The sequence below is a fragment of the Microcebus murinus genome, chromosome 8, assembly GCF_040939455.1.
Source record: "Microcebus murinus isolate Inina chromosome 8, M.murinus_Inina_mat1.0, whole genome shotgun sequence".
Classification (NCBI taxonomy): Eukaryota; Metazoa; Chordata; class Mammalia; order Primates; family Cheirogaleidae; genus Microcebus; species Microcebus murinus.
The window spans coordinates 49883338-49895496 of NC_134111.1; the positions used below are offsets into that span (position 1 = coordinate 49883338).

General features: G+C 34.7%; 1 protein-coding gene across 3 annotated transcripts in view; it reads right to left on the minus strand.

Moving 5' to 3' along the window:
- METTL8 (methyltransferase 8, tRNA N3-cytidine) overlaps nucleotides 1-12159 on the minus strand; it is a 77848-nt gene that overhangs the window by 23488 nt on the left and 42201 nt on the right. For all 3 annotated transcript variants that reach the window (XR_012920566.1, XM_012781925.3, XM_076005650.1), the window contains one exon: nucleotides 1495-1586. Coding sequence is in view for 2 of the 3 variants with exons in the window: in XM_012781925.3 (XP_012637379.1) it covers nucleotides 1495-1586 (92 nt within the window). In the remaining variant the exon portion in view is untranslated. The remainder of the gene's footprint in view (nucleotides 1-1494; nucleotides 1587-12159) is intronic.

Below are 12159 nucleotides of genomic sequence, written 5' to 3' on the forward strand. Positions count from 1 at the left end.
AAAAACAGACACATATACCAATGGAACAGAGCAGAGAACCCAGCTACAAATCTACGCATTTATGGCCAACTTATTTTTGACTAAGGCGCCAAGAACATACAATGGAGAAAGGACAGTCTCTTCAATAAATGGTGCAACCATATGCAGAAGAATGAAACTAGACTCCTATCTCTCACTATACACAAAATTCAAATAAAAATGAAGAGTTAAATCTAAGACCTGTAACTGTGAAACTACTAGAAAAAAACACTGGGAAAATGCTCCAAGACACTGGTCTGGGCAGATTCTCTGTGTAAAACCTCAAAAGCAAAAATAGACAAATGGAATTACATCAAGCAAAAAAGCTTCTGCACAGCAAAGGAAACAATCAACAAAGTGAGGAAACAACTCACAGACTGGGAGAAAATATTTGCAAACTATCCATCTGACAAGGGATTAATAATCAGAATGTATAAGGAGGTCAAACAACTTAATTGCAAAAAACCAAACAATCTGATTTAGAAATGGGCAAAAGACCTGAATAGACATTTCTCAAAAGAAGCCATACAAATTGGTCAAGAAGTATATGAAAAAATGTTCAATGCCACTAATCATCAGAGAAATGCAAATTAAAACCATAATGAGGTATCATCTCACCCCAGTTAAAATGACTTTTATGAAAAAGACAGGGAATAACATATGCTGATGAGGATGTGGAGAAAGGGAAACCCTGTACACTGTTGGTGGAAATGTAAATTTGTACAGTCACTCTAGAAAACAGTATGGTGGTCCTTCAAAAAACTGAAACTAGAACTACCATATAATCCAGTTATCCCACTACTGGGTATATATCCAGAAGAAAAGAAATCAATATACCAAAGAGATATTTGAACTCCCTGTTTATTGTAGCACTATTCACAATAGTCAAAATATGGAATCAATAATTTCTGTTATTTCATAGTAGCAAAGGCCAATTTTTTAATAGCCATTTATGAAAGGTTGATAATGCTTTACCTAAATTATACTTTAAGTATAAAGGCCTCTAAGAAAAGTACCTTCAATCTTATTGAAACTTTGTTTATCTTAAAAGACCAGCAACATTTTGATATGACTTTACCTTCTTCAAAGTTCATGAATTTGTTCAAAATTCCTAGCAACCAAAATGCACAATAGCATACTAAAAGCAGCATAGCAAGAAGAAAAGTTTAAAGTTATGTTTTCATATCTTGTTTGAAATGCCACCCATGTGTGGATCTCCCAGAAAAAGCAATAATATGACTACTGAAAGACCAATTATAGGGTGAATACATATTTCATTAACTTTGTTTGGTCCCACTACACTGGGAGAACCGGGAATTGTACCAAATGGAACAAGTGGATTGGCATAGGTAGAAGCTAAGAACTCCCAAAAGCAACGACACAAGGAGGAGGAAAAGTGAGTAAAGTATAAACTGAATCAGTGGAAGGCCAAACAGAGAAGCCTGGCTCCAGGAGCTACAACACACAGTTGGCTACCTTGCTCTTCCAGAAGGACTCGCACAGCTGAGTTTTCTTTTACTGCTTTTCTGGCTGCGGCTTCTTCTTCTTTAGACCACTGCATGTGATCCCTATTAAAAATTTAAAAGGTTGTAAAACATGCTTTATCAATGAAGGCGGCAAAATAGAGGTGACATGGGACCACATCTTTCATTCCAGATTAGTCAAAGACAAATGATACACACGAATTCCATGTTGAATGAATACATTTTGTGACAGATGTTCCTACTGATGGTGTGGGTACAATGCTGGAACTCCTACGGTTCTTCTGTTCAAATCTGGTTGTGCTGCAAGCCCCAGCCATCTTTGGGAAATGGCTTCTGAAGTAATGTCCTCAAAACACCCTGGTGCATGATTATTTGGGTGCTGGTATGGTTTCCTTTTTTAACTCTAAGACCATATTTATTTGCCTTTTTCTTAATTTATGAACGGGGCATTAATAGTTTTTTAATGCTCTTTTTATAACATTTGTATTCTAAAAATCTGCTGTCAAAGAGATGCAAGTTTTAAAATATTTTGTACTTATCTTGCCATTTTTAAAGTAACTGTTTTTTAAAAAAATTATTTACATTTTAAAATTTTTGAATAGAGACAAGGTCTTGCTCTTGCTCAGTCTGGTCTCGAACTCCTGAGCTCAACGGGTCCTCCTGCCTGGGCCTCCCAGAGTGGTAGGATTACAGGTGTGGCCACTGCACCAGGCCTAAAGTAACTAGTTAGATGTTTTTCTTATTAGCTACCTTAATTTCTGTAAATGGATTCATTTACATTTAAATGACAGAGTGCTTGATATAGCATATAAAAGGGTCACCTTTCTGAGATCTGGAACTTTCTGTAAGTATTTTTAGTTTCAGAATTTATTCTCCCAATATAAGAAGATATTATTTTCTACTGCAAAAATGTCTTTCTTGGAATAGAAGCAACAACTGTATACAAAAAAGAGTGATTTTTTTGGTTTGCTTTATTTTTACAAAGTTTGCATTTCTCTTTTTGCAATATGTTAGACTATAAGTAAGTGAAACAATTTCCTGGAATAAACCATTTTTCTCTATAACAAAAAAATTATTATATATACCCCATATTCAAGCTGCATATAGGCTACTGGTAATTATAAGAAAAGCCCCTAACACTATTATAATATCATATGGTGTTTGCAGACACCTGACTGATGAGAAGGGATAAATTATAAAATTCTTGGAGGTATATCATTATGGTGACTGATAAACATTAAATGAGCAATTAGCATGTTAATAATTACTGCAATAATAATTGCCACCATTTATTATTACAATATATATATATGTATGTATATATATATATATTTGGAGATGGAGTCTTGCTCTGTTGCCCTGGGTAGGGTACAGTGGCATCATCACAGCTTACTGCAACCTCAAATTCCTGGGCTCAAGCCATCCTCCTGCCTCAGCCTCCTGAGTAGCTGAGACTACAGGCGTACATCACCATACCAGGCTAATTTTTCTGGGAGCTAGGTAATGGTCACATTTCAAAGGATCTTAAATATGGGGCTGAACAGTTAAGTAGTGTGCAAGACACAATGATGGGCAGGACCAGAGGGAGGGAGACTGGTTAGATTGCTGCAGTGGTCTAGGAGTAATGAGTCTCAGGACTAAAGTGGTAATAGTAGAAAACAGAAACAAAGAGTGGACACTGAAGAAATTGTAGTTATGACCTAGAGATTAACTAGATATTGGAGAAGAAGAGTAATTAAGAGTCATGAATTATTCCAAGGTCTTACAAAATTGAGATCTAGGAAGGGGTGGTGGTGGTAAAGACAGAATAGAGAGTTACTTTGGGTGGAATAAGCTTGGTACTATTTTAAGTAATGCCTATGCAAGCACATGTAAGAGGGTATCTTCCAATGATCTGGCTATAAATACACCCTCTGAAAGGTAAGAAACTGTTTTCTTTTAAAAAGGATCAAAACTGGTATACTGGATTCTTCAGGAAAAGAGAATGAAAATGAAAAAATCAGTCTCACAGATAAAAGTTTAACTGCCAGTTTCTAAATAAAACCCAATCATTTACAACCCAAATAATCATTAAGCAGCTCTGTCACTTGCTTTAATAAATGAGAATAGAATAGATTTTTGTTTTGGCTTATTTTAATAAGCAACTATATTTTATATTTTGTGTATATAAATATACTAAATTGAATACTATTACCTGACAGTTATGACATTAAAGGCAACAAGTCATTCATTTATTGAAAAATAGTATTACTAAGGCTGGGGATGAGTTTCTTGTATACAAATTCCTACAACATACAGGAAAGAAAAGAGAACAACCTACTTCCCTGTAAAGAATTAAGCTGTGAGACGAGAGTATATATGTGGTATTCTGCTTTAAGCATTTCTTTTAAACTGTTAGTTTAACGTGCTACTTTTTAAGTATTTAACAGATTGTTATTTCTTACATTGTTCTACCTCCCTTAGATTGTTCTTTACATTGCTTCATTTTCTTCACTGCTAAGTGAGAGGAATATTATGCCCTAAGGTCTTGTGGAACAGATTTTTTTCACTGTACAGTTACAGAATCCCTACAGAAGCCTATAAAATGTCCTGCCTGTGTTTATGAGGACTTCCTCCTGCCCTGCTGCTTTATGGCAGTTCTTATTTCAGAGGAGTCTGATTCATGGATACCAAAATCCAACAGCCAGCAATAAGAATCATTCAACTTTTCATAACTAATACATACAACTACAACAGAATTTAAACATAGAGACAAATAACTAAGAAACAAACTGAAAATAATCAGGTATTTAACAACACAAAAACCAAAGGAAAATAATTATTTATAGGTTTGGCCTATAAATTGTACTTCTCAGACTTACTGCAATGAAGAAGAACAATGAAGTTCTGTACTGAGAAATATTAGTATCTGTACAAAGATATCACTGGAACACTAAATATAGGAGCAAAAAATTGGAAACAACTTTAGTGATAGATAAGGCAAATGAAAAAATTATGGTAACTCAAAGGAATATTATGTGGACATTTAAGATAATAAATATGACTATTATGTAACAATATGGAAAAGTATTTATAAAATAGCATAAGGTAGGCCGGGCGTGGTGGCTCACGCCTGTAATCCTAGCTCTCTGGGAGGCTGAGGCGGGTGGATTGCTCGAGGTCAGGAGTTCAAAACCAGCCTGAGCAAGAGCAAGACCCCGTCTTTACTATAAATAGAAAGAAATTAATTGGCCAACTGATATATATATGTAAAAAAAATTAGCTGGGCATGGTGGCACATGCCTGTAGTCCCAGCTACTCGGGAGGCTGAGGCAGAAGGATCGCTTGAGCCCAGGAGTTTGAGGTTGCTGTGAGCTAGGCTGACGCCACGGCACTCACTCTAGCCTGGGCAACAGAGTGAGACTCTGTCTCAAAAAAAAATAAAATAAAATAAAAAAATAAATAAATAAAATAAAATAACATAGCATAAGGTTAAAAAAGCAGATCCCAAAATTGTATATGTATTACATGACAACTGTTTAAAATTATATATACGTTGAGTGAAGATTCTAAATGGTGAAATGAAAACAAGTATGTTAGAATACTAGGATTAAGACAAAACTGTATTAAAATTTCCTTAATATTATAAAGCTGCTTCAACCTAAGATAATTTTTTAAAACTATATTACATAAAATCCATACTGTATGTTTCAGACATATAACAATGATCATTAAAACTTTACATCACTCTTCTTGGGCAAAAAAAAAATGAGCAATCCTTATAATAAAAATTAATATTTTCTTAAAAAAATAAGAATTTTATTTTAAGAATTAACATTTTCTTTAAAAAATGAGTGGAAAATATAAAATATGCTGAATACTTTTCATAAAAATTTGAATTTGAGGCCGGGCGCGGTGGCTCACGCCTGTAATCCTAGCTCTTGGGAGGCCGAGGCGGGCGGATTGCTCAAGGTCAGGAGTTCAAAACCAGCCTGAGCAAGAGTGAGACCCCGTCTCTACTATAAATAGAAAGAAATTAATTGGCCAACTGATATATATATAAAATTAGCCAGGCATGGTGGCGCATGCCTGTAGTCCCAGCTACCCGGGAGGCTGAGGCAGAAGGATCACTCGAGCCCAGAAGTTTGAGGTTGCTGTGAGCTAGGCTGTCGCCACGGCACTCACTCTAGCCTGGGCAACAAAGCGAGACTCTGTCTCAAAAAAAAAAAAAAAAAAAAAAAAAAAAAAAGAAAAAGAAAGAAATTAATTGGCCAACTGATATATATATAAAAAATTAGCCGGGCATGGTGGCGCATGCCTGTAGTCCCAGCTACTTGGGAGGCTGAGGCAGAAGGATCGCTCGAGCCTAGGAGTTTGAGGTTGCTGTGAGCTAGGCTGATGCCACGGCACTCACTCTAGCCTGGGCAACAAAGCGAGACTCTGTAAAAAAAAAAAAAAAAATTTTGAATTTGAGAAAAAGAAAACTCAAAAATAAAAATAACATTTTTGAGTAAGACAAATTTTCACAACATGGCTAGTAGAATTAGTCTTATAATTTTGTAGTAGTCATCAGTCCTATAATTTCAGTTGGGATATATATTTTACATATATATTTCCTATTCCTTCTATATTTTTTTTTTTTTTTGAGACAGAGTCTCGCTTTGTTGCCCAGGCTAGAGTGAGTGCCATGGCGTCAGCCTAGCTCACAGCAACCTCAAACTCCTGGGCTCAAGGGATCCTCCTGCCTCAGCCTCCCAAGTAGCTGGGACTACAGGCATTCGCCACCATGCCCGGCTAATTTTTTGTATATATTAGTTGGCCAATTAATTTCTTTCTATTTATAGTAGAGATGGGGTCTCGCTCTTGCTCAGGCTGGTTTTGAACTCCTAACCTCGAGCAATCCGCCCGCCTCGGCCTCCCAGAGAGCTAGGATTACAGGCGTGAGCCACCGCGCCCGGCCCCCTTCTATATTTATAGTACAATTGATGAGTTCTTGCTTTAGCTTTTAAGTTGATGCTAATAACAATTTAAATAAGTATGCATTTGGTTTGGTTTGGAAAAGTTAAAACACAAACATACACATCCTGATTGATTAGTTTGGGTACTACAGTTTTTGATGATCTTACCTATAGAAAATTCTGCTGAATGTGGTGCTGCTTCCTATTATAATTTTAAAATAATCAGATGTAAGCCAAAGCACCCAGTATAAACTATGTGTACAGACTGTTTTTCTGTCTCTACTTTTACTGTGTATGTAAAGGTCTCAGTTTATTAATACAACACAATTTAAAGACAAATTTGATAAATGTATTAGTTGACTAAGGAATTAAAAATAAAATATTTATTCTTAGGTTAAAGGAAGAAAGAGTTTGTTAGTTTCAGCCTAAAACTATTTCAATAATTCTTAATTCTATAGCAGAATCATATTTATTTCATAGTTACACAAACACATACAAATAGTTTTCTATATAGCTACAAAATCTTCATCATAATTATGACTTAAAACTACTGCATAGGACTTGTGATTTAGGCCATGACCAAGTATCTGGTAATAAATTTACCCTCCTACCATACACATTTGAGACAACTATTTTCAGACACTGGACTACACTTCCAATAGTGCAGAACTACGATCCTTAAGAGAAACACAAAAGGTGAGTCCCCATATCCACCTGGTCATTCTGTCTAGGGACACATTTTAGACTGTGGTACAGACAGGTAGCACCCAACCAGAGTGGCTGTCTCACTGAGGGGCAGTTCTGTGAGTTGAGAAGGTAGAGATCAGAGTTCAGAGTTGCTGAGGGTTTGTGCAAGAGGATATTGAAGAAGATGGAGCAGGACAGAGGAGAGGGCCCCTGAAGTCTACAGAGTTGTCCCAGGGTTTTCAGCTAGTGCCCGCTGCTCATCCACAGGGAAAGACTCCACAGGGCCTAGGAGAGGGAAAGGATTCTGGGATGAGGGTGCAGGAAAGAGAACTGCCTGGAGATAGGTAATGCAATGCTTGGAGATATTGGAGTTCTGGCTAAGCCAGAATGGAAAGATCTCTCTGAACACCTCGGACATTCAGTTAAGGCTATAGAAATGCCATGCCGTAGAAATAAAAACCATATTGGACTCAGAATGATAGTAAAATAATCTCATCCTAACAACATCCAAAATCAAACCTGACACAAGCAAGATCTGGCAGTAATTTAACCCCTTGCCAGAAAAAAACTCACCATCTTTAAAGAAAGACAACATAATATGGACTCCATATAAGATATCATCTGTAATGTCTACCATATAAACAAAAACTATTAGATACATGAATCAAGGGAAAAGGCAGTCAATATCTACAGACTCTGAGAAAACCAAATATTAAAATAAGTACACAAGGACTTTAAAATAGCTTTTAAAAATATGCTTAAAGATTTAAAGGAAAAGATGGACAGAATGAATGAATAGATGAGAGAAATTCCAGCAAAAGAATAGAAATTATTTTTTAGAAAAGGAAATTCAAGAACAAACCCATTTACAATATTTGAAATAAAGAATTCATTAAGTAGGCTTAACAGCTGAAGGACACTGCAAAGAAAAGGTTAGTAAACTTAAAGACAGGTATAAAAATCATCTAAATTGAAGAATAGGGAGAAAAAAGGTTGAAAAAATGTATGAGTCTCAATAGCCTATTGAATAACACTAGATGGTCTAACAAACACATAAACTGAAGTCCCAGAAACAGAGAAAAGAGAGAAATGGATAAGAAGAAAGAAAGAAAGAAATTTTTTTCTTTTAAGAGACAGGGTCTCACTCCACTGCCCAGGCTGGAATACAGTGGTGTCATCATAGTTCACTGTAACCTTGAACTTCTGGGCTTAAGCAATCCTCCAGCCTCAGCCTTTCAAGTAGCGAGGACTACAGGCATGTGTTACCACACCCAGCTAATTAAAAAAAAACATTTTTTTTTTTTTTTGTAGAGACAGGATCTTGCTATGTTGCCCAGGCCAGTCTTGAAGTCCTGGGCTTAAGCGATCCTCCTGCTTTGGCCTTTCTAAGTGCTGGGCCTTTGTGCCCAGCCCCCAAATTTGATTTTATAAAAGAAGAAAAAACACCCAACAGACCCAAGAAGCACAGTAAACCCCAGGAAATATAAATACAGAGAAAACTGCTGAAAACTAAAGATAAAGAGAAAATTTTAAAGTGTGTATTATATATAGGGGGAAAGAAATGCATACTACAGCTGATTTTTCATCAGAAACAATGATAATGGGGGCCAAAAGAACAAAGCAATATAGCATCTTTAAAGTGCTGGGAAAAAAATCAGTCAACCTAGAATCCTATATGTAGTTAAAAGATCTTTTAAAATTTTTAAATAGAGATATTTTCAGATAAACAAAATTTAAGGGAATTTGTTACTGGCGCCACTTGCACTATAAGAGACGTTAAAGATCTTGAGGTTAAAGGAAAATGGTACCAGATAGGAGTCTTAGATCTACAGGGTGGAATAAAGAAACCAGAAGTGACAAATATGTAGATAAGTATAAAGGATAATTTTTTTCTTTTTTAAAAATTTATTTAATAACCCCCAACTAACTATATACAGCAAAAATAGTAACAGTGATTGTACCACTTATCACCTATGTAGAGGTAAACTATATGACAATAGCACAAACATTAGAGGGATGATAAGTGGAATTATGTTGTTTTAAGATTCTTACATTTTACATTAGGTGATACAATATTAATTCTAAGTACACTGTATTAAGTTAAGGAAGCATATTATAATCTCTAGAACCGTGGTTCTCAAACTATGGTCCACCCTTTTAGGTGTGGTCCACTAAGTCAAAACTATTCTCTTAATATTGTATTTTGCTCTTTCACTATGTTGACATTTACACTATTGGTATAAAAACAATGATGGCTAAAATTACAACTGCCTTAGTATAAAACAAGGCAATGGCACCAAAATGTATTACTAGTCATTGTATTCTCTAACACCACCCATGAATGATAAATAATACACCATTTTTTGCAAAAAATAAAAATAAATTTTTAACAAATTTTCACTGTTTGAAGAAACAGTAAAAATTATTAATTTCATAAAATATTGATGCTTAGGTACACATCTTTTTAATATTCTGTGTGACAAGATGGAAAGCATGCATAAAACACTTCTGCTCCACAATGAAGTACGATGAATGATTGAGCAAAAGCACTTGTACAATAGGAGTTGTGAAGCTGCTTTTTTCATGGAATGCTATTTTAACTTGAAAGAGCAACTGTAGATAAAACTATAGTCATTCAGACTTGGGCATTTGTCATATATTTTCTCAAAAGTAAACAAAATGAACTACTTTATTTATTTTACTGTTGAAAATTTTCTCATATACTTCCTCATGGATCAACTTTTATGTCCATTGCCTATTTATCCATATAGCAAATAATGCTTTTCTAATAATATAACAAATACTCTACATGTTAACCTTGATGTATTAAAGTAGAAAATCATTTAAATATTCTTCTAGTTTTTGTATTAGTAAAATAAGAATACTAGTTCTCAAAATAGTATATGAATTAAGATTAAATACTCTGAAAATACAATTATCTTCTTTCATCAAATCCAAGATGCCATTATTTTTTGTACCAATAAGAAAGAAAAAAATACTTCCAACTACAATTTTAAGATTTCACCAATTATAAGAAGTATCATAATTCCAGAGATGTTAATTGGTGGAAAAACATGAGTCTTAGAGCAGTCTTAGAACAATGAAATATAGCTGTTATAGGCATATCAGCAAATAATTGAACTAACTTCAATTAAATCATCTTTTCTACTATTGATTCTAATTTATATTTCTGATTCCTAGATGCTCACTTCTCTTTTTGGCTATAATGAATATTCTAGTTGATTACTGTTATTAGTAAATTAGTTTCTTAGGAATGAGTGACTAACAGAAGACATAAGCACAGAAAAAACCAATGCCTTCCCACTTCTGCATATAATGGAACGGAGGTCACCGCTGCTGGAAGAAACTGATATCCATCTCCCTTATTAGACATTTATTGGGAACCTATATCTATCAGGCACTGGGCTGTGAACTAGGGACACAAGATGAGAAAGATTTGGTAGAAATCAAAATTGTAATTGAGGTAAGAAATTGTAATTGGTATTAAAAAATACAGAATTTATCATCAGGTAGATAGTATAGGTGTGTAAGGAAGAACATTTTTTTTTAAACTAAAATTCAAACAAACCCAATGCATACAAAATATAAAGTTCCATCTTTTCATCTCTACCCTACCTCTTATGCCCATTCCCATGCCTGAGATGAACACAACTATCAGGATAATGTGGGCTTATCCAGACTTTTCTCTATGTATATAAAAATGAAGATATATATCTACATGTAACACAGGTATAAGAATTCCTTAACAAAAATGTCAGACTAGAGATACTTTTCTGTGACTTACTCTCTTCATTTAACAAGGTATCATAGCCATCTCTTAATATCCGTGAACATAGATCTCTCATTTTTATTAACTGTTACATTATTTTCCAATGTATGGATATGACCATAGTTTTTCACGGTTTCCTTAAAGTACATACATTAAACTTCACATATCCAAAGTGTACAGTTTTGATATATATGGCACTGGTGAAACTATCACCACAATCAACATAATGAACATATCCATCACCTTCAGAAGTTTCCTCATGCCCCTTGTAATTCCTTCCTCCCACTGCTCCCTTCCTCATCCTCCTCCCCACCGACCTGCAACCACTGATCTGCCTTCTGTGTCTATAGATTGGTTTGCATTTCCTGGCACACTACAAGAAAGTATAGTATGTATTCTTTATTTCTAGCTTCTTTCACTCAGTGAAAGAATAATAATAAATACTTATTTATTATTAATAATTTATTACTGAAAGAATAATTCTTTCAATAATTTCATAATTATTTTGAAATTCATCCATGTTGTATGTATCAATAGTAGGTATACTTTTAACTTTTTAAGAACCTGCCAAGTCACATTCCTAAGTGATTATACCATTTTATATTCCCATCACCAGTATATGAGAGTTCCAGTTCAGCTACATCCTTGCCAACCCTTGGTATGCTCACTATTTTGAATTTTAGCTATTCTAATAGGTATGTAATAGTCTTACTATCTCATTGTGACTTTAATTTGCCCTTTCCTTATGACTCATGATGTTGAGCATCTTTTCACGTGCTTATTTACCATCTGTGTATCTTCTCTGGTGAAGTGTCTGCTAAAATCTTTTGTTTACTTTTACTGAGTAGCTTTCTTATTTCTGAACTTTGAGAGCTTTCTATATATTCTGATTATGAATCTTTTATCAGCAATAAAAAGGAACAAAATATTGAAACATATAGCAACATGGATAAATCTCAAAATAATTATTGGGTAAAAGGGGCCAGACAAAAAGAGAATACATATATATGATTCCCTTTATATTAAATATTAGAAAATGCAAACTAATCCACAATGTATTCTATGTTCCTTCTCCCTCCTTCCTTCTTTCCTTTCTGTTATTTTGTAGGTAAATCTTCCTTGAAACTCCACTTTTCAAAGAGATCTGTTTATCTTTTCCTGTAAGCTCAAAGTTCAAAGACTAGACATTTTCTCTATTCTCAGTAGCCTAGGTGGGGGTAGGGAGACAGCAAAGGCACTGATA